This window comes from Camellia sinensis, chromosome 1, assembly GCF_055761805.1.
Source record: "Camellia sinensis isolate YWXY chromosome 1, ASM5576180v1, whole genome shotgun sequence".
Taxonomy (NCBI): domain Eukaryota; kingdom Viridiplantae; phylum Streptophyta; class Magnoliopsida; order Ericales; family Theaceae; genus Camellia; species Camellia sinensis.
Genome location: NC_138961.1, coordinates 74,533,546 through 74,559,547, shown reverse-complemented (window position 1 = coordinate 74,559,547; position 26,002 = coordinate 74,533,546). Strand labels below are relative to the sequence as shown.

At 32.6% G+C, this 26,002-nt stretch overlaps 2 protein-coding genes across 10 annotated transcripts; one reads left to right on the top strand and one right to left on the bottom strand.

Annotated features, from left to right (window-relative positions):
- Positions 1-478: 478 nt before the first annotated feature.
- LOC114317739 (putative trehalose-phosphate phosphatase F) lies at positions 479-6,881 on the bottom strand. 2 transcript variants are annotated; one of them, XM_028264494.2, is made up of 13 exons: positions 6,753-6,881; positions 6,554-6,640; positions 3,717-4,196; positions 3,483-3,623; positions 2,865-2,936; positions 2,630-2,752; positions 2,433-2,489; positions 2,219-2,320; positions 2,036-2,113; positions 1,849-1,918; positions 1,673-1,743; positions 1,470-1,562; positions 479-890 (listed from the first exon to the last, which is right to left on the bottom strand). In XM_028264494.2, the coding sequence occupies exons 3-13, from the start codon at positions 4,173-4,175 to the stop codon at positions 837-839; spliced, it is 1,320 nt and encodes a 439-aa protein (XP_028120295.2). In that variant the 5' UTR covers positions 4,176-4,196; positions 6,554-6,640; positions 6,753-6,881; the 3' UTR covers positions 479-836. The 2 variants fall into 2 exon arrangements, with proteins under 2 accessions (XP_028120295.2, XP_028120294.2); XM_028264493.2 differs by having other exon boundaries at positions 6,554-6,879.
- Positions 6,882-14,773: 7,892 nt separating this feature from the next.
- On the top strand, positions 14,774-23,432 carry LOC114271913 (pyruvate kinase 2, cytosolic-like). 8 transcript variants are annotated; one of them, XM_082879867.1, is made up of 14 exons: positions 14,777-15,062; positions 15,251-15,304; positions 15,396-15,479; positions 15,605-15,701; positions 15,843-15,940; positions 16,735-16,890; positions 17,645-18,579; positions 19,205-19,771; positions 19,872-20,025; positions 20,149-20,195; positions 20,566-21,447; positions 22,163-22,403; positions 23,167-23,288; positions 23,417-23,432. In XM_082879867.1, the coding sequence occupies exons 3-7, from the start codon at positions 15,411-15,413 to the stop codon at positions 17,684-17,686; spliced, it is 462 nt and encodes a 153-aa protein (XP_082735993.1). In that variant the 5' UTR covers positions 14,777-15,062; positions 15,251-15,304; positions 15,396-15,410; the 3' UTR covers positions 17,687-18,579; positions 19,205-19,771; positions 19,872-20,025; positions 20,149-20,195; positions 20,566-21,447; positions 22,163-22,403; positions 23,167-23,288; positions 23,417-23,432. The 8 variants fall into 8 exon arrangements, with proteins under 8 accessions (XP_082735987.1, XP_082735993.1, XP_082735975.1 ...); XM_082879849.1 differs by having other exon boundaries at positions 14,779-15,304; positions 20,566-20,722; positions 21,313-21,447; XM_082879841.1 differs by having other exon boundaries at positions 14,779-15,304; positions 20,566-20,931; positions 21,313-21,447.
- Positions 23,433-26,002: the final 2,570 nt, after the last annotated feature.

Here is a 26,002-nt window from a genome sequence, read left to right as displayed (position 1 = left end):
CATGTTGCTAAGCGAGACCTTAGTATCACAGCTCGAAGATAGATATATACTGTAATGTTTCTTGTATTTCAAAAGAGGTCGAGCATACACAGTCCTATTTTGTACAATTTATTAGATTTGTTTATAGTTTTTTAATTAAAAAATATATATTAAAATGATTTGTACAATTTTTGTTTACTACCTATAAGGTAAAAATAATTTAAGTAATAAAAGATGATTGTTTTCAACTTCATAATCTTTTTATTAAAATTCGTCAGGAGCGAATAGTCAAAACCAAAATACGTGTTTAAGTGCTACATTTATCATTTTTTACAATTCAGTCAGTCTAAGCATCATTTTTTTCCATTATTATTTTTTAACTTGTAAAAAATTACACGTTTCTAAAATATTACACTATAAATCCAATGCTGCCATGGAGCTTAGCTAGGAGGAACTTCACATAGCATAAACAAAGGGCCACAACACACAACAAAGGAACTGTATAAAATTCTGTATAAATATATATAGAAATTTGCATTTACATAATAAAAAAATTAACAAATGAAGAATACATTTCCACGTATAACCCATATGGAGATTCAGCAGCCAAAACTAGGGACAAGAAAAAGAAAAATAAATGACTAATATACTTTGGAGCCAATACTGAGAGATATTAGGAAATATTAGGAAAAAGAATTTACAGAGAATTAAAAGAAATAAAAAAATGAAGCTCTTCATTGTGAAACCACTGTGATTTTGTAAATCTCAGAATATAAATATATATATATGTATATGTATCTTTTTAAAAAATGTTGGTGTTTGTTAAATTAGAGTATGCTCTTCTCTGTATATCATATTTATAGTGAACTTGATTTCTTTGATACTACCAGTGATTTGAGGAACACCATGACCTGCATAAATATCAAAACAATAAAATAAATTCTCCATAGACTCGAATCAGAACCAAGGAAAAAAGAACAGACAAGCATAAAGGCCCACTTTTGGGTCTCAATTCGCAAATGAGAAAAAAACATTGCCAAAAAAGGCAGTAACCAAAACGATTCGATTCATGCTGTTGAATCTTAAATTGGGTGAATCATATTATTCAATTGCGACTTGTTACTATTCATTGTGATTTACTGTGATTCAGTTATGTTTGCACGCATGAAACGACATCAATTTTGCCACAAAAACAAAAAAACCAAATCGATTAATTATATTGACTACAATGGAGTTACTATGCTGCTTCATGAAATATGAACCAATATTAGTACCATGTCAACATCCTATAATAATTGAAATATTTTTCTTTTTATGAAAGAAACATACATGTGTGTTTTTTTTTTTTTTTTTATTAGGAAATTATTCTTTAAATTAAAGAAGATAGTTTCCTCAGATTTGGGAGTTGATTAGTTCCTTTCAAAAGATTATCAATCCTGTGTTTTTAAGTCCGAACGCGGTGGCCATTAGTAACAGAAAATAACTTGTACCTCTGATGGGTCCCTGAGAGAGTAAAATGCTTTGCTTTCTTTAGGCACAGAAGACACCAAGATGCCAAAACCACAATTTCCGTCTCTCAAAACCTGTTAAATGGTCGATTATCTTGGTTTGTTACATGCTCTAAAAGAAAATGAAAAATTATATTTTCAGACAACCAAACTGATTATATTATTTACGGTTAATCAAGTATTACCTTAAAAGCATCTTCATCAGTCCGGTCATCTCCAACATAAATTGGGAGCACATCATCAGAATTACTTAAGCCTACATCAATTTAATTCGTCATTCAATTGTTACAAGAAAACAAAATTAATTTTCACAACCAACAAAGACAAACTGTTTAATAGCAAAGGCCAGAAATTTACTCACCCAGGGATTCAAGTAAGAACTCGACAGCTTTACCCTTATCCCAATCAAGCACAGGCCGGACCTCTAAAACCTGAAACACAGAAAAAAGGGTAAAAATTAGCGGGATTGGGGAAACAAAATGAGACAAGGGATTGGGGAAACAAAATGAAACAAGCAATAAACTTTTAAATTGGATTGATCCGCGAACCTTCCGCCCATGTGTCAATCGTAGACGAGGATAGTCCTTTAGTGTTTCCTGGACATATTGTGCAATTGTTTTCCAATGCTGAAAAAATTCAAGAAACCACATAAATAAAAGATCTACAGCTGGTGAAACAAAAGTGCTACTGAAATAGCTAATTCAGCTTATGGTGCTTAGAACAACCCCTACCTTCTCATCCACATTACGGTAATGTACAGAGACACAAAACTTATTGTTCTCCACTTTTGCTCCTTCAATTGACTTAGTAGACTCAACAAGGGACCTATAAATCTGATCAAGCATGAACAAATCAGCATGTTTTTCTATTATAAAAAGAAATTAAAACTTACAAAGCCAGCACAAAGTATCATAGACTAGTACTAAAAAAAACATATTGGCCCACCTTATCGATCATAGGTAAGAATTCACTAGCAGGTTGGAACAAGTTCACTTCCTTACCCTACATTCACAAGAAACAAAATTATGAAACTACATCAAAGAAGCAATTCATGAAAAAGTTCTAATCTAATTGCTCCAAAATGCAGAGGGAATTGGAGGTGGATGTATGTGGGCAAGAAAGATAGTGTCTAGGTTAATTACCTGCTTGTCAGTGGACCTAATACAGTTTGGATGATCATTAGACCCTTGCCGGACAGGGCCCATAATGTCCATCCCATGACTACCGGCATAGTAGAGTTCTTTCAGTCCTACAAACTCATACACCTGAATGCAGTAGGAAGTGAGTCTCAATCCAAATCAAGATAATCAAGAAGTATATCTGAAGATAGTGGTCATAATGATACCAAGACAATAGTATTAAAACAAAGGACCGTACCTTGTCACGGCTTCTTCCACTGACGATTGCTGTTGGGATATATTGTGCCACATTCTTCACAGCAGCACGCATCTGAGCAAGTTACAAAGCAACGATAATGATTTGACGGAGGAACAGAAGGGAGCTTTTACTAAAATATATATGGTTAATTACAAAGTTACCCCTGTGATTTAGCCTGAAAACGCATTACATCCTTATAGAATGTCTATACATATATGGTTCTGCGACATGGAGGCAGTGGGTGGATGGGTGTGTCAGACATCGACACTTTTTTGGGGGCTGATTTTATTAGCTATAGAATAGGTGCTGGACATGAGGTAAGGGAAGAAGAAAGGAGAAAATGAGAGAGAAAAAGAAAGTGAAAGGAAAATAAAAGTGCAGTTCTTAGGTTGCAATGGCATATAGAAGAAAATTGAAAAAAATTGAAGGTAATGCAAGACTTTTTTGCACCTTACTCCAAACCAGATGGAAGTTTTAAGTGCATATTTCTAAACCATATGGGGGTAAATGTGTTTCCGAGCTAAACCACAAGGAGGTAAAATATAATTACCCCAATTATATATGTATATATATATGCTTTTCGACAATTTAAACAAAGTTAAAAGAGTAGATTCTCACAGCATTAGACATGACGGCACAGTCTGGGTTGTCTACAATAGGGGAAAGCGTCCCATCATAATCCAGAAACAATGCTATTCTCTTGCCCTTTGCATTATTTATTATTTGCTCAAAAGACGCAAGTGCTGAGGGATACTTAAGCTGCAGGAAAATTAAAGAAGCTCAAATAAATAATCTAATATTCCATCTAAACAAACACCTGAATTTTAACCAAATAAAGGGAGAAAAATTTACCATCCAATTGTGATAAGCAACATCAGTATCAGTTGATGCCATCTCATTGCCAGAATTTTTAGCTTTCTTCCTGTGGGTAGGAGATGAAGATTTCATCGCATCCAGCCAAGAGCTGGACCACACATCATCAAGTTTAACAGGTTTCCTCCTTGGGATTGTTAAGATGCGTCCAGGAGAAAAAACTACACCCGGAGGTGAGTAAAGACTAGAATGAATGCCTAATCTTGACTTGTTCATTGGTGCGGTATCAGTGAGAACAGGAGCGTTGTGATTTGATTTGATGTCCATCAATTTCGTGCTTGTTGAGAAAGATATCACCTCAAATATATGATGGTTGACACTTGGTCCAAGCAAATGCAAAGAAGTTGATTTCAGAAAAAAAATTTGTCTGACCCTCTTGTCAATGAAAAACCACCGCTTCAAAGCTTTCTTGTCAGTATTGGGTGGACAGCGGTTCATCAAGTGGAAAACTCCTGAAAACTAATGATATAGGAATGTGTAACGCGAAGAGTCAATGAAGATTCAAAGAGCAGGATAGCTATCAAACAGAGCCACAGTCTAAGAAAAAACTACAGCATAAACTGGTATTATCACATGCAAATCATTTAACAGAACCCCAAGCAGATGATAAATAACCCAAGACAGTGGAAGGAACCAAAAATATGTACAGATTAACACAATAAAACAACTACAAAAACTTGGAAACATCAACCTTCCCTACTGTCACAACTAGTGGGTAATATTAGGACCATTCCTAATGACTACACAGGCCCAAATTATTTAAATTTTTTTTCCCTGATATGGAGAAATTTAAAAATAAAAAACAAAACAAAAACAAAAACAAAAACACACAAACAAACAAAACAAAAAAAAACAATAATGTTTCCACATTTCATGATCACTCACATTCCTTACATTTTGTCGTGTAGTTCTCTTTGCATCAATTAAATTTATGGAAAAGGGAGGGTTTTCCATCTATTAGCAATAATTATAAAAACAGTTAATCCTGAATATTGAATCAAAATACCATCTACAGCTTCATCTAGTGGTCTTATATTTGACTGGAAGTCGACAAAGAGATTTTTCCCCAGTTACTCCTCACAATTTCCAAAATTTGAATCCAAGGGTAAAGAATATAGAGAACATATGTGCTTGAGCTACAAAAATACGATTTTGCCGAAGTTCTTATGGGAAGCTAATCATGAATAGTAACCAATAGCCAAGCATGCAGAGAGAAACAAATTCAATCAAGGACCCAAATAACTTATAGTTGTATTATGCATTTGCATTTTCATCTAATAAGGTCTATGATGAGCCATATACAAACATCACTATGACATGCATCATGGGTTTCAAAATCTACTACTTATTCATTGTACTTAGTGTGTCTTTCAGAAAGAAATACCCAAATTGATTGCCCAACATAATTGTGATTTAATGAAAAAAAATTAACAGAGACTTGTAGATTATAGGCTAGATAGGTTAAAGAATACTTGCAGTAACAGAGGATCACTTTGGCTTCCTATCATACAAACTTTTTACGTGTGCGTGTACGCGTGTGTGTGTGGTTGGGTGGGTCAGGGGATACGGGGAGGAACAGTGGTTGTCATTAAGAAGCGGCCCGCACAACTGAAATTTGGTAGTGAAATTTTCTGCGACTGGAAGTCGTATTTAATTAAAAGTTTTCATAGCCCATGCAGTGGAGAACAAACATCAGCATATGCAACCACAAAATATGGGCCAACACAATGTTATTTACAAAAAAGGTAACAATAATAATAGAAAGCTGTAAATTTCATATATGTTGCCATACTTCTATTGCAATCACACAACCATATCAATCACAAAAATGATCATAAATCTTCCCCCAAAATAGTATAAAATTAAAACAAAAAAACAAGAAAAATAAAATTAAAAAAGAATTTATAATCACTTGAATAATTGGTGCAGATGCATCGAGATTAAAACCAAAAGATTATGAGCGACATACCTAGATGAAGGAAACACCTTTTCCATTATCACAAATATCTAGATTATTACATCTTTTAACTTTCCCTCTTCATTTATGTCTCTGATTATAACACTGAGAGTGATAAGGACTTTTATAGACAACTGACCCTTACTCGTAAAATTATACCCAAAAAAATGGTAGATGACAAATCATAAACACTTAAAAATAAGACCAAGATAAATTAAAGATGAAAACAATGACATATCATATCACCATCACCTCCTTAAAACACAGCTCTAATGGCAGACAAATCAGAATCAAGTCAACAGTATCTGCCTTGCTGTTGGGGAAAAAGGGTAAGAACTGAGACCAGAAATCTAATATCCCAAATGAAGTTCACTAATTGGGAAGGGGACAAAAAAAACTCTCTAGGGCTGTGTTTGGATCACGGATTTGGATAGAAATTTAGGAAAGGAAAAAGATGGGTGAATAAATCTGAAATATAATTATATTTCATTCACATTTCACTTGGCCTTTCCATTTTCCTTTCTAAATACCTGTCCAAATCCATGATCCAAACACAGCATAATACAAATCTTTCGGCTAAGAGCACCATCAACAGTTGGGATATCCCAATCCATCCCATAAAAAGCTTCAATTTCAATTATGAATGTGTATTAAGCCCCAAATTTCATTAAAAAATAATAAAATCAGGATATACGATTAGTTGCAAAATCAAATCCAGAGAACCAAAACCATTAAAGTCATTCAAAATGCGATTGAACCCAGAACCAATAAAGAGAATACGACATTTCAACATGAATTTCAATAACATTGTTTTGCAAAAAGCTCCTCCTAATAAGAAGATATCAATGACGGTGCGTACCTGTTATTGAGCTCAAATGCGAAACCTTTTTCAAAACAACCAAACGCCAGCAAAATCTTCAAAATGTATGTTTATCGGATCCAAAACCTTTTCAATAACAGAAACACAAACATCAATAAAAGCGCAACAATACCCCCCAACAAAAGCCTTGTAAAAGCCAAAACTCAATGAACAAGAAACAGAGATATGAAGATTTTACGTGCGGAGAACCGAAGCAAAAAACTTATAAATTGCAGAAAATGAGAGAGAGAGAGAGAGAAGAAGAAGAAGAAGAAGAAGAGGAAGAGAAGAGAAAGAAAATGAGGCAGTATATATATAGGAGTTGCGGTTAGAACGAGACGTGCTCAAGACGGTAAAACACGGGTGTTGAATCCTGAAACAGTCATCTCATAAATTTTCAAAAAATGGTTTCTCAACCCCCAGTCCAGTCCTCGCGCGTCTACAACAAACCCTCCAACTGTTTGGTCCGCTGGTTTCCTTCATGGAAGAAAAAAAAATTTTAAAAGTCAATAACAATTAAAAATTGGAGACAAGAAAATTTTGGAAATTTTTGGGGCTATTAATCCCAAAGTCTAATGTTTTTAGGCTATAAGAACAATAATAATTTAAATTTTATATTATTCTTATTTATATGCCTATATAGGTATGTTCAATGTGGGCCCACACTCTTTTTGAAAGCTTCGTTTTAATTTGTTAGACAGAAGTTAAAATTATATTGAGAAATGGTTATATATTTTATAAAAAAAATTCATAAATATAATCATATTATGTAATAAATATAGTCAATTTCAGTGATAAGTATGAACAAAACATTCTCTCTTTTTTTTTTTGGTACAATAGGAATCCAAGGGGTTTAACTTTTAAACAAATATAATTGTTAACTTTTAAACAATTAGAAAAATCCCCATTAGCTAACTTTTGTTTAACTTTTATTTTTTAATTCCATATCGAGAAAAGAAGAAAAAAGTGAATTGTTTCATTTACATAAAATGAATCTTATGCTCCTATTTATATAAACAAAATGAGATTTTTAGTCAAAAGCTTTATGATCAATATCTCATACTATTTTTTTTATTTTCTTAATTTTAAACAATTAAGAAAATCCCAATTGGCTAGCTTCCATTTAAATTTTATTTTATAATCTCACACAGAGGTTTTGATTTTAAAAATATTTTTGTATGAGATTTTGAAACTCTCATAATATCTTTCTTTAAAAGAATTCTTTTATAAAACATATAGATATATCGATGATCTCAAAGTCACTCTTACTGCTCCTTAATACAAAAATTATGAGATAATTATGATAATTTGAAATTTGTATTTAAAAAGTATAAATTATGAGATAAATTATTATAATTTTAAATTTATATTGTGTCGATTTTAAATTTAAATTAATAGATTACTTTTCATATTTAGTGAGAGTTTAAATTTTAATAAAATAAAATTTAAAAATTTTAATTAAATTAATTTTTGTGTAAGTTAGTTGGTCTTTTGACTTAACTGATTAACCTAAATCATTTTTAGTTTAAATGATTTGCTGGTTCAACCGTGATTTTAGCGGTTTTGCATGTTATAATAATTTTTTCTTACTCATTAAGTTTTTAAAATTTCTTTAATTATTTCTCTTTCAAAAACTAATATGATATTTTTTTTTAATTCATATATTTTTATTCTAAAATAGTGAAATATTAGAATTATGTCCTTTTTTTTATAACAAAGTATAATTTTAATTATTAATTGTCAATACAATAATTTTAATCTATCTATACTATATATGATAGTAAAGGGATATTTGAAAAAAAAAATCTTAAATTTATATATAAAATTTTATTTACATGAGATAAATATAAAAAAAATTAAATATGATTATTATATTTTTAATAATAATATATTATTTTATTATGTATATAACCCGGCTATAAAATAAATAAATAAATAAAAGTACAGCTTTCCACGCCCTTTATAAAGAAAGTGTATCCCAGTGACAACGAAGCGCGTAAGTAAAGCGCCCAAGATTTCAGTTACCTATTATTTAATTATTAATTTTTGGCAACCTTAATATTTTAATAATAAAAACGGTCCAAACTGACTAGGTCCCGCGTAGGAGATCCAAGAAGCAGACGCAGTACACGTGTTAAAATTGACATTTATGGCACAAAATGCGCGTAATGGACACGTATGATTGAGTCACGTCTGACATGGCCACGTCTCCTTGTGGGGCCCTCCACGCAGGTTCGGAGCTACCTGTAAGGTCAAAGTCGCTTTCGTTCAAAGCTGGATTGTCGTCGGTGACGGTGCTACTGACGCACCCCCATCGGTGGTTGGATAGTAACAGACCTCTGTGATCATGCCACGTGGATCCACTCTAGTAGTGATGACATACAGTGATTTTTTTATTATTTTTTTTTATTTGTTTATTTATTTTTTAAGTTTTCTTAGTGTGCTCTACTCAAGAAAAACGTTAAAAACTTTAAGAGTTGGTTTGAAACGTGGCTTGAATTTTTTATTTTTTAATTTTTTTAGTTATTTTTGTTTGAGTTAAAAAGTTTGGTATGGAAAGGACTTTTTAATTTTTTGATTTTTTTTGTGAGAGAATAGTATAATGATTATGGGTTGGATGTGATATTTTATTTTTTATGACTAAAATAACTTATTTTGTCTTTTGTGGCTAAAATAGCCAAATTAAACCTTCCCAAACGAACCCTAAAACATTTGTCAAAATTTCTTACAAAGGTCTCCCATGGCTATATGTAAATTTTATGTGAGTCTCACTCATATGAAATATTTGATATAAATTTTATTAAATTTTTTAAAGGAAAATGTTTGATGACCCGAATTTCTGCAGCTCGAATGACTCAAATATGTCAAAACGACGTCGTTTTACATCAAAAATGATATCGTTTGGAGTGTTTCGAGCCATTCGAGCCACATTTTTTCAGGCCACCTAACATTGTTGTTTTTTAAAATATCTACTTTTACTCTTTTTTGAATAGTTTATACAATTTTATAAAAGTTGAGGGTACAATAATTTTAAATTGAGGATATTGAGGCCTCGTTTGGGAACAGGCTAATTTAGTAACTTTTTGGCTATTTGACTAAAAAGGTAGGTAAAAAAAACTTGTATGTTTGGGATGACTTTTTGGCTAATTACGAAAAGATGTGCAAAAAGTAGAGAGAAAAGAGAATCTTTGACTTTTTTGTATGGGTTGTTAGCTTTTTGGCTAATTTAGTAACTTTTTGGCTAATTGGCTAAAATAGCCTCTTGCCAAACGAGGCCTGATAATCACTTAAAAAAATTTCAACCGTATAAAAAAGAAAGAATTACAGTACAATGGGATAGAAAAAAAAATTACAAAAACATATAAAGTGCAAGTAATTTTGTGATTTATGTAAAAAAAAAATTAAAAAAAAATCTATTCCATTAAAATTAGGGTAAATTATGTAAATGATTTTTACAGTTTATACAATGTGTCAATTGGGTCCTTATTATTTTAATTTGCTCGATTTTGTCTTTTATTTAACAAATTATGTCATTTAGTCTAATAAATAACGATTGTTAAGTTTGGTGGACGAAAAGTTAAACTATGTGTCAATTTAGTCTATGTAATTTACATTATGTGTCAATTTATTGGACTAAACTATAGGGAATAAATTGACACATTGTGTACTTTTCGTCCACCAAACTTGACAACCGTTATTTATTGGATTAAAATGACACAATACGTTAAATTAAGGGGCAAAATTGAGCAAATTGAAACAATAAAGGTCAAATTGACACATCGTGTAAACTATATGGATTATTTGTATAATTTGCCCTTAAAATTACCCCACTAAAATATAATTTCCTTAATAAAAAAAAAAAGGGAGTCATTTACATTCAAGTCCTAATTTATAAACTTATATTTCATTAAGTCCTACCTAAGTACTTGTTTGGAATCCGCTACAAAAGACAAAAATTCAAAAAATTACTAAAAAAAAAAAATTAACACTATTCACAAAAGTTTGGGCGGAAAAAAAAGATTCACTAGTCAGAGGGAAAAAGACAAATTTGCCCTTCTGTCTGTCCGTTCCTCTGCCCCCTTCCCCCAAAAAAAAAAAGAAGTAAAAAGGCTTACACAGAGCTTGCACACAAAGCTTAACAGCTGGATAAAAAAGTAATTTTGTTATTTTATACAATATTTTAATATATATGTTTTCATAAAAATTTAAAAAATTATCTTAAATAACTATATTTTTTCTCTACTTTTTTATCCAAAAGTCAAAAATGCACTTATAGAGTTCATCCCAAATAACCCCTGAGTTTTTTAGACTTTCAAGTCTCATTTAGTTTTTAATAATTGGAAATACCCTTCAAACAATGATTATTCATCATTTATGATTATTTATAAATGAATATGATAATTTGACATTTATTTTGATTTTCAAAACTTTAAAATATCAATTTTCAAATTAAAAAAACTAAAAAAAAATTATAAGCAAAACAAATAAAAATAAATAATTACTATCTTTGTTTCTAGTTTTTTGAAAACACTTTTCAGAAAATTCTACTTTTTTATTTTCCAATTTTTTGTTTTGTTTTTACTGAATTTTTTTTAATATTTTAAGTAATTTTTAGACACACCTAACATAAATATACTTAAAAAATATAATTTTCGTGAAAAAAATCTTTAAAAAATTGACTAAATACCAAAAATAAAAAAATATATGAAAATTCAATATATTTTTCATATTTTTGTGTATTTATTAATTTTTTAAATATTTTTTCACAAATATTTTACTTTTTAGATACATTTAAGTAAGATGTATCTAAAAAAGTAAAAAAAAATGCTTATAATTTTAAAAATATTCACTAAAAATAAAAAAATACGAAAAACAAAAAACTTAGTTTTCAGAAAACTGAAATCAAACAACGTTTTTTTATTTTTTATTTTTTGAAAAAATTGAATTAAATTTTGTATCTATAAAGGAGTATGATGATGGAACATTGATATGCAAAATTAGAAGAAAAAAAAAAGAAGGAAAAACTGATAATTTTCTCAATTTTAAAACTGAAAAAAACTGATAATATTATTAGTTTTATTCAATAGCTAAATCAAACTAATAAGTAAAAGGACAAAAATGTTTAATTTCATACTTTGTTTTTTTTTTTTTTAATCAGTTAAGGCTTCGTTTGGGAAGTGGGTTGATTTTTTGACTTTTTAGCTTTTTTGACTATTTTAGCCTGGGACTAGAAAGCCTGATTTGGGAAGAGCTTTTGGCTTTTTTGATTTTTTTATGGGAGAAAAAATATAATTATCATAGGTTAGATGTGATGTTTTATTTTATTGAGTTAAAAAACTTATTTTATTTTTTGTGACTATTTTAAACAAAAAAATCACAAAACCCACTTCCCAAACATAAACTAAATAGAATGTTTTAGTTTAAAATTTTTTAAAAATAACCTAAACTACCATAATATTTATCAATAAAACTTTTAAATAGTTAACGGTTAAAAAAATCACTTTACCAAACATCGGCTCTGTTTAGTAAGGTTTATTTCCAACTTATTTCAGTTTTTAACTTAATTTAAGTTATTTTGATGTGTTTGGTTCAGCTTAATAATACAGTCTATAACTTTTTATAAGTCAAAAATTAACTTATTTTTTGAGTGAGGAGAAAAAACTTAATTTATAAGTTAAAAATCAACTTATATTCACAATTATAAATTATAAATTAATAAGTTATAAATTATAATCACTAAAAATACGAAAAAATGCTTATAATTTTAAAAATATTCACTAAAAATAAAAAAATACGAAAAACAAAAAACTTAGTTTTCAGAAAACTGAAATCAAACAACGTTTTTTTATTTTTTATTTTTTGAAAAAATTGAATTAAATTTTGTATCTATAAAGGAGTATGATGATGGAACATTGATATGCAAAATTAGAAGAAAAAAAAAGAAGGAAAAACTGATAATTTTCTCAATTTTAAAACTGAAAAAAACTGATAATATTATTAGTTTTATTCAATAGCTAAATCAAACTAATAAGTAAAAGGACAAAAATGTTTAATTTCATACTTTGTTTTTTTTTTTTTTTTAATCAGTTAAGGCTTCGTTTGGGAAGTGGGTTGATTTTTTGACTTTTTAGCTTTTTTGACTATTTTAGCCTGTGACTAGAAAGCCTGATTTGGGAAGAGCTTTTGGCTTTTTTGATTTTTTTATGGGAGAAAAAATATAATTATCATAGGTTAGATGTGATGTTTTATTTTATTGAGTTAAAAAACTTATTTTATTTTTTGTGACTATTTTAAACAAAAAAATCACAAAACTCACTTCCCAAACATAAACTAAATAGAATGTTTTAGTTTAAAATTTTTTAAAAATAACCTAAACTACCATAATATTTATCAATAAAACTTTTAAATAGTTAACGGTTAAAAAAATCACTTTACCAAACATCGGCTCTGTTTAGTAAGGTTTATTTCCAACTTATTTCAGTTTTTAACTTAATTTAAGTTATTTTGATGTGTTTGGTTCAGCTTAATAATACAGTCTATAACTTTTTATAAGTCAAAAATTAACTTATTTTTTGAGTGAGGAGAAAAAACTTAATTTATAAGTTAAAAATCAACTTATATTCACAATTATAAATTATAAATTAATAAGTTATAAATTATAATCATCCCCCCCCCCCCCCCCCAAAACACTCGACCACATACCGCACCCTACCCACCCCAAACACTCGACCACATACCGCACCCTACCCAATTTGGGCTTTTTTATCTGGGGGCGCACATGGGGTCCACGTTAATAGCAGCTGGATTTGCACCACATACCATGCCCTACCCACATTGGGCTTTTAATGTGGGGGCGAAGATGGGGTCAACGTCAATGGCAGCCACGGGATTTGCAGGAGGTAGGAGTGGTCCAGTGAGGGGGGTTGAGTGGTCCGTAGTTTTTATGGGCTGCGACACTCTTGTGGTCCTAAGTGTGCACCGTTGTTGACTTGTGAGAACACGTGGGAAAGATGTAAACATTAAAATTAAATTAATAAGTTAATAAAATATATAATATGTTGTTTATCTAAGAAATATGGAATCCGGACGCTCCGTTTATTTATTTTCATATTTTCTCATATTTGGTATAATAAAAAATAAAAATCAATGTAAAATATTTTTTTATAGTTAACAAAAGATAAATATATATGGGTGGAAAATATTTTCTACTTTTAAAAGACAAAAAATGTTTTTCATATTAAAATCTTACTAATATTATCACACTATCATTACATCACCATCACCACGGCTACGACCATTGCCACTATTGCTACCATCCCCACTATCACCGCCACCACCGCCCTACCACTATGCCACCACCTACATCTACCCCTATACTTTCGTTCTACTACCACCATTACTAAACATAAAAAAATATTTTTCATTAAAAATATTTTTTATCCAAAGAAACGGAGTGTTACAATCAATTCGAATGCACGAGGGACTTTTGAATCTTAAGAGAAGATGTCAGATACAAAATAGGATAAAAGAGAGATTCAAAGTAATTAGTTAAATTGTAAATTTATAAAATTTTGTCAATCTCTCTTTATAATCATACATCAATTCAAACATGAAATATGATACATAATTTATAATGGTTGATAATTCAAGAACTAACAGTCTTACAAATACTAATCTCAATGTAATCCAATTCAACCAACACTACAAGAATTCACACATTTGCCGACCACTTTTGCCGACCAAAAAAATTTTGGTCACAAAAAAATGACATTTGGCGACCAAATATTAATTAGTCGCGAATGATCAATATTTTTGGCGACCAAATATGAGTTGGTCGCAAAAGGTCACATTTTGGCGACCAAACTTGAGTTAGTTGCAGAAATTGGTATGCTTTTGGCGACCAACTACAAATTTGGTCGCGGAATGTCACATTTTGCTGACCAAAAATAAATTAGTCGCGAAATGAGTATTTTTAGCAACAAGTATTTTAGTTGCCGTTGATTAAGATTTGGCAACTAAAGAAGTTTGTCGGCGAAGGTACCTTTTTTGCGACTAATCTGGTCTTTTGGTCGCCAAAAGTTTGGGAGGAAAATTTGAAAGTCTGTCCAGACGGGAATTGAATTTTTTTGGCGACAAAAAAATTTGGTCGCCATTTTTAAAACGACGTCGTTTTGTACCCAGGAAAATAGAAAAACAAAAAAAACAAAAAAAACAAAAAGAAAACAAAGCCCTAATCTCTTCTGTATCCAGCCCGCTCTCTGTGTCTATGTTGGCCTGCCCTCTCACTCTCTCTGTGTTCTCTCTCTCAATCGGTGCCCACTCTATGTAGCTCATCGAAGTCCCTCACCACCATTGCTCACGTCCGTCGCACATTGCCACCGCCGGAAATCGCCATCGCCCTCTGTCTAATGGACTCCTCATTTCTAGAAGATCCTCACCCAATCTCACCTCATCTCAGACCAACGTCGCACGCCACTGCTAGCGCCACCGCTGTCGCCGCATCCTCTCGGTCTGTCTATCTCTCTCTCTCTGTTTCTCGCTCTCTCCCTCTCTAGCCTTTGGCCTCGGTCTCTCTCTGTCTCTGTATATATATATATATAATGCGGTGATCATCCGTACGGAGAGAGGGATTTGAGCCCTGATTGATGATTTTGAAGAAGTTTGTCATGATTTTGCGGTATGATTTTGATTTTGAAGAGGGTTTTTCGCGATCTGGGTCGTGGTTCAATCCCCTGTTCGGTTCGAATCTCAGTAAGTTTGAGTTCAGTTCTGTGTTTTTTAAGTGATGTGGATGATGGCTAATTGAAATGGGATAATTTGATTTTTCTTTGTTGTTTCACAGTTTCAATCTGCAAACATGCATGCCAATCACTTGCTTCTCGAAGAGCCTATCAGGATGGCCTCCATTCTCGAGCCATCTAGAGCCGTAAGTTCAATTTTTTTCTTCTTCTCAATTTCAATGTCGATCTATACATCTTTGTGTATGTATATATATATATATATGATTGTGACTTTGATTTGGAACTTGTACGATGTTTATTGATTTCACAGAATTTCTTCCCCGCAATGACAAAGATCGTTGGGACTTTGGGCCCCAGGTCTCGATCTGTTGAGGTCATCTCTGGTTGCCTTAAAGCTGGAATGTTTGGTATTATAAATTTTCTCTGTAAATATTTGTATTTATGTGTTACAATTGTTGCATATCTTTGATCTTGTGTGGAACAGGGTTTTGATTTTACTTTGAAGTTTGGGGGATTTGAGTAATGATTTGTGAATGTGTGGTTTGCAGTGGCTCGATTCGACTTTTCGTTGGGGGATCCTGAGTATCACCAAGAGACTTTGGAAAACTTGAGGGCTGCTGTGAAGACCACTAATAAGCTTTGTGCTGTATGTGTTTATATATATGGGGTTTTTATTAATTGAAGTTTGTTACATTCTTGATCTACAATCATTTATGCTCAGTTTGTTTGCATGGAAAATGTTTTGTACGAAAAACTTTTTCCTATGTTTGTTGGTGGTGGTGGGATGAAGGTGGCGGCTGCGGTGATGGTTGGCGGTGACCGTAGTGATGTTGGTGTGGCGGCGGCGGTGGTAGTGCGGAGAAACTTTTATCGCATTTTAAAATAGAAAAATATTTTCATGTTTGTTTTTTATTGACCATGAATATTTTTTTGTTGACTTTCGTATTTATTATACCAAACATCAGAAAATAGTTTTGGAAACAGTTTTTTGCCCAAATAAACGGAGCTTTAATGAGCGTTCAGATTCATCTTGCTGGTGGCTTTGTGTTTTGCTTCTATTTTGTTTTTTGTATTTTTGTTTGCTTACTGATTTCACTTGCATCATATTTTTTTGTCAATTTTTATGATGGTTAGTTTTGTGTAGATTCCCATTTGGTTGCAGAGAAAACCGAGGGGGAAAAAAGAAGAGAGGAAACTAATCTTGTTGATTGCTGAAAAGAAAATTGAATTGGAATATGTTGTACAATGCTGTTTTTGGCCTTTAGGCATTGGGCAACACAACTTAACTGATGGTTCTTGGCTTCAGTTTTTAGTTGGATTGTTCTAAATGATAATTGTTTCGAATAAAGTTTGTGTAGTTTCATTTATTTTCAAAAGAAGCAAATGGAACAGCAGTATGCAAAATAAGATTTGAGTTTGAGGATATTTTTTGTTTTTCAGGTTATGCTAGATATAGTGGGTCATGAGTTGCAGGTTGTCAACACCATTGAGAAAACTATTTCACTTGAGGAGGATGGTAAAGTTGTTCTAACACCTCATAATGGTCAGGAAGCCTCTCCTGAAGTGTTGCCTATCAACTTTTCTAGACTGGCAAAGGTATCAACATTTGCATCTCCCTGTCATTAATGCTAATAAATTTTCTTGCCTAGATTTTGAAGCGTAATAGATTGATGAAATTACATGAATAAATCAGAAAATGCATGTTGTTGGGTTGTCAAAATGTTTGAAAAAGGTTTATTTTGACTTCTTTTTTTTTTTTTTGGTTTCAACTTTTGGTAGTTATTTTCCACTCAATTATGTCTTACAAAAAAACCCACTAAGAATTTGTATTTCTTGGCTGTTTAACAAATAGTTTCATCTTGTGCATATGCATGTATGTGTTTGAAGTTTGCAATGCATTAGGATGCTTCTTGAAACTTTCTCATTCAAATATAAATATTCTATTGTTGCCTCATATCTGTTAAGATTCTTACACGTGCATTTTGTTGAAGTTTGGGAGTGCAATTTGGGTTTATAATCAATAGCTTTTTTTTTTTTAATACTAACATTAATTTTTTTGTCTAGTTATAAAAAATATGACTTGTAATTAATACTTTCTGTTGAATGGTAGTTACTTTGATTTCAAAAAATGCAAGTATGGAAGTCAACTTTTATTCTTTTCAGAATATTTGATACCATGCATGTAGGTCTCTTTTTAATATTATGTCAACTTCGTTGGAAGCATGCTTGATTACAAAATAATAATGTAGTACATTCTTGTAGAATTCTTATGATCGTCTCAGTTCAATCTCCATGCTAAAATGTTCTGATATGGTGCTAATATAGAAATCTTCTATCTGTCTTTCAACAGATTCAGTGGACCAATTCCACTTTCAATGGGAAATCTCTTTAATCTTTATTGGTTGGATCTGACTGGCAATAACCTTTCTAGAACCATCCCTGTCTCTAATGGGAGCACGCCTTAAATTTTAGTTCTTACATTTGATTTTCTGTAAGAGACTGGCCTTACTTTCTGTTATAAAATTTTGGCTTGCTGTAGCATGTTTATAAATGGTTTGACTAACCAAACACTAAATCAGATTTGTAATTACCATATGGTCATTCCTGTCACATGGTCAGAGCTTTTATGTTCCTTCCAACATTTCTTGCTTCTGTTAAAAGTTACAAAAAATAGAGTATTTCTTTTCTTTTTGGCATGTATTCTACATTGATTTTTGGTTGATGGAAATAGGAGGCCAGGTGAAGTTTACACCAACAATTATCTAATCTTTTTTATTTAACTGCTGCAACACTTCACAATAAATACATTTACCCTGATATTTCATGTCTGCCCCATTTCTATTTGAAATATGTGTTTTTTTCTTCTTCTTCTTCTTTCCCTTTTGTTTTTGTTTTATTTTCTTGGACAGAGAACTCTGTCCTCTTTGAAGTTGCCTAGGGCTGTTGTTGCTAACTGGCTATCCTCATCAGTCTCAGTTGATGAGTGCCCCTCAATTGATAATTTAGAGAGGACTGATGGAGGTGCCTTTGATGGAAGTGCCAATCATATACAAAACAATAGGAGACGGAGGCAAAAGGTTCAGGATCCTGCTCGAGATCTTTCAATTCAAGTATTGGAGAAATTCTCTCGTGTGACTAGATTTTCTGGGAAAGTCATAGTGATATTTTTGGCACTAATGAGAGGAGGACCCATAACCTGACTCCTCACGATTACCCTAGCAACGTGGCATCCATTATGTAGAAAAGGTTACTGAACAAATTCCTGTGACCAAAGATCCTTTGGAGGTAACCTTTTGTTTCATTCACTTTGTATATGTTTGTATACATTAATTGTGATTTACATTAGGAAATTATTTTCGCATTAAATTTTTTCTCTTGGTATTTTCTTTTTTGAAATGTTACCATACTTAAGATTACCATGGTACAATTTGCTAGATCACAGATATAAATGCTTAAGTATGAGTAAATTTTCTCATCTTTCTTTTTCTTTTGAACTATGACTGGGTGTAGATATTATGCTGTTTATGCACTTCAGCTGCATAATCTACTGGCTGGTGCTTTTGGTTTACATCTGTCCCAAATATTATTTGCAATAGGGTACAAACTATAGCATAGCCTTTTGCTGTTTGGACCATTAAAGTATATGTAGAGTATTTTTCTGCCTGCTAGTTTAGTTGCTCTTTGGAGTGACAGTATATCGGATTGGATTATTCTTCAAAAGAAATGTAGAGTGTCCCCAAAATATTGCCATATTATATATTGGATTCTGAAATTTGGTCTCAAGTAAAGTGGGACAAGAATATGAACTTTATTCTCTTGGTTCAACACTCAAATTTCATTATTTCAGTTTAAAAAATCTAAATGTCTATTCTAGGATTGTCTGATACAAACATCTATCCTTGTTAAACAGAAAACACTGTATTGGAAAAGAAATGATGAAGCAGAAGCTGCCACCAATGTGGGAACTTTTGAGCTAATCAATTTTAAAGAGGTACCAAAAGGAGCCTTTAGGTTTTGTTTATCTTTCTGGGTTTGTTCCCATTCAAATTTTTTTACCTTCTTCAAGTATGAGCATAAGGTAACAGTGTCTAGTTAGTTTCCTGCCATTGCTTTTCATAATCCTTCAACAAATATGCAGTCACTCGAATTCGGCCTTTGTTATTTAAGGAGGAAAATGATGGTAGTAATTCATTCTTTTCTCTGCTTAGAAGTGATGTGTTACACATGAGAATGTGTCCTATTATCATTCTGATTTCTTCATATATATCAAGTTTGATGAGCAACAAAAGGATTTGGAAAGAGTAGGGATGTCTGTCTGGTTATGAAATGTTTTTGATATACCAGAAAATGCTAATTCGTTAGTGATTTATGTTTTGATACACATAAGCTGCCTATACGACAATGGACTCAAGATTATAAAGAATTTCTTGAATCAATTATGACAGGAAATGATAAAATCAAGGACCCATTTATCAAGGTATAATTAAGTTTGATTTCTTGAACTGATTTCTTAGTATATTATTAAGTTGTAGTATGTGAGGTGTTCGGAGTCTCACGATAGATTTTAATGGTTGCAGGATTACAGAGAGCACAACGATGACACCACCGTACACTTTGAAATTATTATGTCTGAGGAGAACTTGATCATGGCAAAGCAAGAGGGCTTGCTAAAGAAATTTAAACTCACCACAACTATCAGCACAAGCAACATGCATCTGTTCGACCCAAAAGGTGTGATTAAGAAATATGAAACCCCTGAACAGAGTATGATTGTACTATACACCAGTTCAGATTAACCTCTAATCATGTATCAAATTTTCAGGTTATTTACAATTTAATTCTTTTGATTTGTAGTTCTTGAAGAATTCTTCCACGAATCAGAGGTCATCTGTCAAACTTAGGTATTTCCCCCCTTCTTCTTCTGATTCTACCATTGTGGTTGACCTCCCTAGGAGGGAAAGTGTAGAAAGGTGGGAGGCTTGTTTAGTGGGGCATTTTTTGGGTAGGAATCTGAAATTTAATTATGTCAAAAATTTTGCTTTCAATCTGTGGTAAAATAAGGGGTTAAGGCAGGTGTTATCTACCTCAAATGGGTTCATCTTTTTCATGTTTGATGTCATGGTGTTCTTATTCTCTCTCTCTCTCTCTCTCTCTCTCTCTCTCTCTCTTTCTCTCTCTCTCTCTCTCTCTCTCATTTCAACTTTCTAATTATGTTTTCTTGAATACTATTTGGATATTGGAAGCTAAATTCTATTTTGTTGTTATTGTTAGGTGTGAGGTTCACATCTTATCATGGGAATTTTATGCTTAGGTCCACTGATTTATTAACGCTTCTAGCTGTAGACTGTGATAAAGCTTACGCAATGCAAATAGGTCTTGAAGAAACATTATTGACCACTCAGACTGTATATTTCCAAGTTGCTTTGTTGTATCCTTTAGCTGATGCATAAGAAATTCAAGCATGCTTCTCTTGGCGTGTGGCAGATGCCTTTTGGAAATTTGCTTATTATAGAAACTTCTTGGTTTCATTTTCAATTTTTCATGCCTTCACAAAGCTAAAGAAATACTTGGTTATAATTTTTCTTATTGCTAAGCCATTTGCTCATGTAGGATGGTCATGACCACCCAATGCATAAGGTCCTTTTTAACCTTGATATCTGTACAGGACATCTTTTTTCTGCCGTTTGGGTTATTTTGACAATCATGACAAATGTCTTTTAGAGAGACCTCTCTGACGTGCTCCAGGATGCTTCAGGCCAAACATTTTAACTGAGCGTGAAGTGAATTCCTATCTTGGACCACTGTTATGTCCATATATAATTTTATGTCTACTTGATTTTCAGTTGGATATCATCTCTTATTATGTAACTTTTCTTAGTTACTCTGCTTTCGAGATTGTGGAAGGAGTTCCATGAGTTCTGTTTTGTTCAGAATGTGCATTTGCCTGACCATGTTGAATTGTATGGCATCTTTTATGGGTGGGCTAGATTACAAATGACTTTCCTTAACCATCAACAGATACACTTCATCTTCTGGAGAGAGGCGTATTAGAGTGCATACTGCAGCAGCACCAGTGGTTGCAGATCTAGGAGAGATGTATCGGCAAGCTGATACTGGCGCCATCACTTCTTTGTTTTGTATTTTTTTTCGACGGTATTTTTTTTTCATTCCCAAAATCTACATCATATATCTAATATTTCAAAATATTATATACTTCATGCACATTTTTTATATTATAATCTGCATGTCTTCATTAGTTGTGATTTATTTAAAAGGATATTATTCTGGATCTCATTTTCTTGCATTTATCAGAGCCTCTGATGTGGTGACGCCAAAATTAAAAGCTTTATGACTTGAGTTAAGATTGGTTGTCAAACATGCAACATATTTGTGCTTTTAACATGAAGAAAAAAAGAAAAAATAGGGTGTCCTTGTCATGTACTAGGTGATGGGGAACGTAAAGGAATTATAAAAGAGATGATTGAAGATTAAGAAAATTAGTTGATTTAGGAGTTTAATTTATATATGAAGTTGAATTTGTTTAGGATTTTGTTTCTTTATAGGATTAGTTTGGTTTGCCTGTATATGTGGCTTTGGTGTAATGAATTAGGATACAACTATAGTGGTTCGAATTGTGTTCCCTTTTTCTCCTTTGTTTTATTCCCTTCTTCTTCAGGTTATTTTATGCCACATAGACTGTAGTTGCTTTGTATGCTACATGGACTCTTCTAAATTTGTGAAGTACATCTAGCGATACTTAGAAGGCCTTTTTTTTTTCCTGCTGCTTTTCTTATATGCTGTAACTGACCTCCCCTGATGCTGTATTCATTCTTCCTCTTTTTTTTTTGGGTTAAATCTTGAAAATCAGGTTAATCTGTGTGAGTGTGATACTGAATTGCCAAGAAAGCTGATGAGGATACTGAAGAAATTAAGGGAGGAAGATCCTGCATATTATCAGCTGTGTCACCTTGTAAGACACAGTGAACAACCAAGAGAAGGTTTCTTTCTCCTTACAAACCTAGTTGAGGACCAAGTTGGTGGTATGAATGGCTATGTGGACTGGATTATGCAAATACACCGACAAGTGCAACAACATGCATAATACATAGGTAAGATCGAGTTGTTCACTGGTCGCTTAGATGTTTGGATGATGCATTTGATTGTGTTCTATCAGAAATATGTTAAATGCAAACCTGTATCTTTGTTGAGTATAATTGGGATAGTTTAATCTTTTAAAAATAAAAATTGCTAAATTACCTGTTTGAAAAACTGCACACAGATGCTTGTGTAAAAGCTAAGTAAAGGATGTGGCACAGTTATTCCACCAAAATTCTTGCATCTCCATCAGATGATGATTAAAATAGCTTGATCTTTCAGTTCCTCTATCTGATTCCAGTTGCATGTGATTAAGTTGGTTAGATTAAGATTCAAACTTTCAGTCTTGGCAGAGATGTATCGAGGCTAATCCCCCAATCCTAAGACTTAAATTTATGATATTAGTTGCTTTCTTAGCTTCAGATATGGTGGTTTTAACTGAGATATCTTTTAAAATACACCAGGTAATTATCTTTTAAAATACACCAGCTAAATTTTTTTTTTTTAGCACAACAAAACTATTGCAAATCTCAAACTGTCATGATGATAAATTTGATGGACTATATAATCAAATAGCACCAACCACGGATCCACTAGTAACAGAAGGGTTTAGAGTGTCTGGTCGATTTGTTGCCATTAGAACTTTGATGTTAATGATTCAGTTGATTTGAATGATGCTTTAAAATTATAGGTTTATTATGGATTGAATGAATTATGTTCTAAGTTCGGTATTTGCAGTGATTTTTTCATCTTCTAATTTGTGGTATGTGCTGACAGGTGGATGTGATTGGCATTGATGAAGCTCAATTCTTTGATGACCTTTATGATTTCTGCTGCAAGGCTGCTGATTGTGATGGGAAAATTGTTATGGTTGCTGGCCTGGATGGGGATTACTTGAGGTAACCTTACATCTATTGCAGAGTTCATTGCCTGCTACTCAATTTTGATGCTGCATTAATTTTTGTTTTTTTTTGCCATGTTAATATATATATTTTTTTTTAATGTGAAATCAAAATGTTTATTGCAGAAGGACCTTTGGCTCAGTGCTTGACATAATACCCCTTGCTGATTCCATAACCAAACTAACAGCTCGGTGCGAGCTCTGTGGCAAGCGGGTTTTTTTTACCTTAAGGAAGACTAATGAGACAAAGACTGAGCTGATTGGTGGTTCTGATGTCTATATGCCTGTCTGCCGCCAGCACTATGTCAATGGGCAGGTTGTCATCGAATCAGCATGGGATACTCTGGAATCTTGTAGTAAAGCACAAACGGACTCTTATCAGGAGGAAGTTGCGGTTGCTTAGAAACATATCTAGCTTATTCACAGCCTAATAATTTTTTGGGCTATTTGTATTTTAGTCAAGGTGTTTGCATAACATCTTGAATTTGGAATTTGCAATGTTTCTATGGTACCTTCTCATATGTATATATAGAAAGTTTATTTTATATTGTATCAATATTTAGCACTTAAGTACTTCTAGTTTGTGTTTTAAAGATGGCAAAGAAGATGGTGATGCAGGCATGCAGCTGATCTGTGATGAATGTGAATAGAAATGTTATTAATAGATAATTGTGCATTGTTTTCTATCAAATATTTCAAAGATTACAGGGATGTGACGAATCATTGTGTCATTCACATCATGGATGATGCTTTAAAATTATAGATTTATTATGGATTGAATGAATTATTAGGAATTACAGGTGTATTGTTTTCCTGCTTTTGGCGACCAATTTATTAGTCGGGACAAAAAAATAATTTTTTTTTTTTGCAAAAAATGACAATTGCCGACCAAGAGTTTTGGTCGCAAAAATACATCAATTGCCGATCAAAATAGCTCTTGGTCGTGGAATCTCACTTTTGCCGACCAAAAGTTTTGGTCGCGAAAAGTAACAAATGGCGACCAAATTTTTTGGTCGTGGAATGTCACAATTGGCGACCAAACTTTTTGGTCATTGAATGTGATAATTGGTGACCAAACTTTTTGGTCGCGAAATGTGTCAATTGGCGACTAAGATATTTGGTCGGGAAAATATCTCTTTTCGCGACCAAAGTGTTTTAGCGACAAAATGAATTAGTCGCGGTAATTAAATATTTAGCGACCAAAAATTTAGTCGGCAAATCCAACTTTTGCCGACCAACCAAAATTTTGGTCGCGAATTACTTTTGCCGACACTCAATTGGCGACCAAAGTAGCGACCAAAAAAATTGGTCGCGGATAAGTTTTGCCGACCAAAAATGGGCTTTTAGAGACCAATTTTTTGGTCGGCAAAAGTGTTAATTCTTATAGTGCAAGTAAATATGACCAAAGAGTAATATGTTAGACAATTCAAAAATATAGCTCCTAAATTTATTTATATGGACCCGTGAGGAATTTGGGTCATACGTGACATGTTACTAAACAAATTAACAACAAATATGAAGCTAGCATTTGATAATATTTACGTTTTTTGTTTATATTTACAAAAATTTTATAAATTGGTTTTTGTTCATTTTTAGAAAAACGTAAACTATAAACGTGTTTGATTTGGACAAAATGTTTAAATTTTTTTAAAAATATAAACTAAAAAACATGTTTGTTTATACCTAAAATATTTATATTTATTTTTTATTATTTATGACAATGGGAACATACACTTTATAACAAGCATCCAAAATAACCATATTGATACAATACCAATCATAGATAAATTTAATAACCATATTAGTAAAGTTCATAACAACTAACATACAAACCATAATAATAATCTCATATATATATATATATAGATATATATATTGTACGAGTACAAAATAATCTTCTCGTATAATTCTGTTGATCAAGTTTGCGCTTCCTCCAAACGACGTCGCTTTACTCCCTGAAAACACAAACGTGAGCTAGCCGGTGGGTGTGTGCACTGCCGGATACCTCTTCGATGTCTAAGTCAGCAAAATAGACAAGTAGACAAAAACTCTGTGTATTCGAGAATCAAAGTTGTGATACCTGTATATAGGTTCTGTTATGAGCTTTTATAGATTCCACGTGGCACAATCCTAGTAGGACTCTTACTCCTCAATGTAGAGTCCTCCAAGGAATCACATTTGTAAAACATAATACTTATCCCTTAACACCCTTATCACTGCTTTAACCAAGTGAAATGGTTTTACCTCGGTAGTATAACAAAACGACCAAGCTAATATTGCCATGCTTAAGCGGTAGATTCTACCGAGCTTCACCTAGCTCGGATCTTCCCTTCAGCTTCCTGTACCTCGGTTCCTCCCTTTAGCTTCCTGTACCTCAGTTCCTCCATTTTGCTTCTCGTACCTCGATTCGTCCCTTTAGCTTCCAGTACCTCGGTTCGGCATACTCCAACTGGGCTATCTGAGTTATTTAAGACCGAGCTAACTAGGCCCAACGGCGAAGCCAACTCCACTTAGCCCACAACTCGGCTCATCTTCACCCGGTCCTAGCTCGGCCCAGATTTACGTTTTTTACCCTCTCAATTGCCCCTTAATACCATCTGCAACGCATGATTGGGATTACTTTTCTTTAGCCGAGCTAAAAATATTCAAGCCAACAGAGCTCACTTTCCACCGAACTACCGATGAGTTTGATCCATAAACATCTTTTCAATT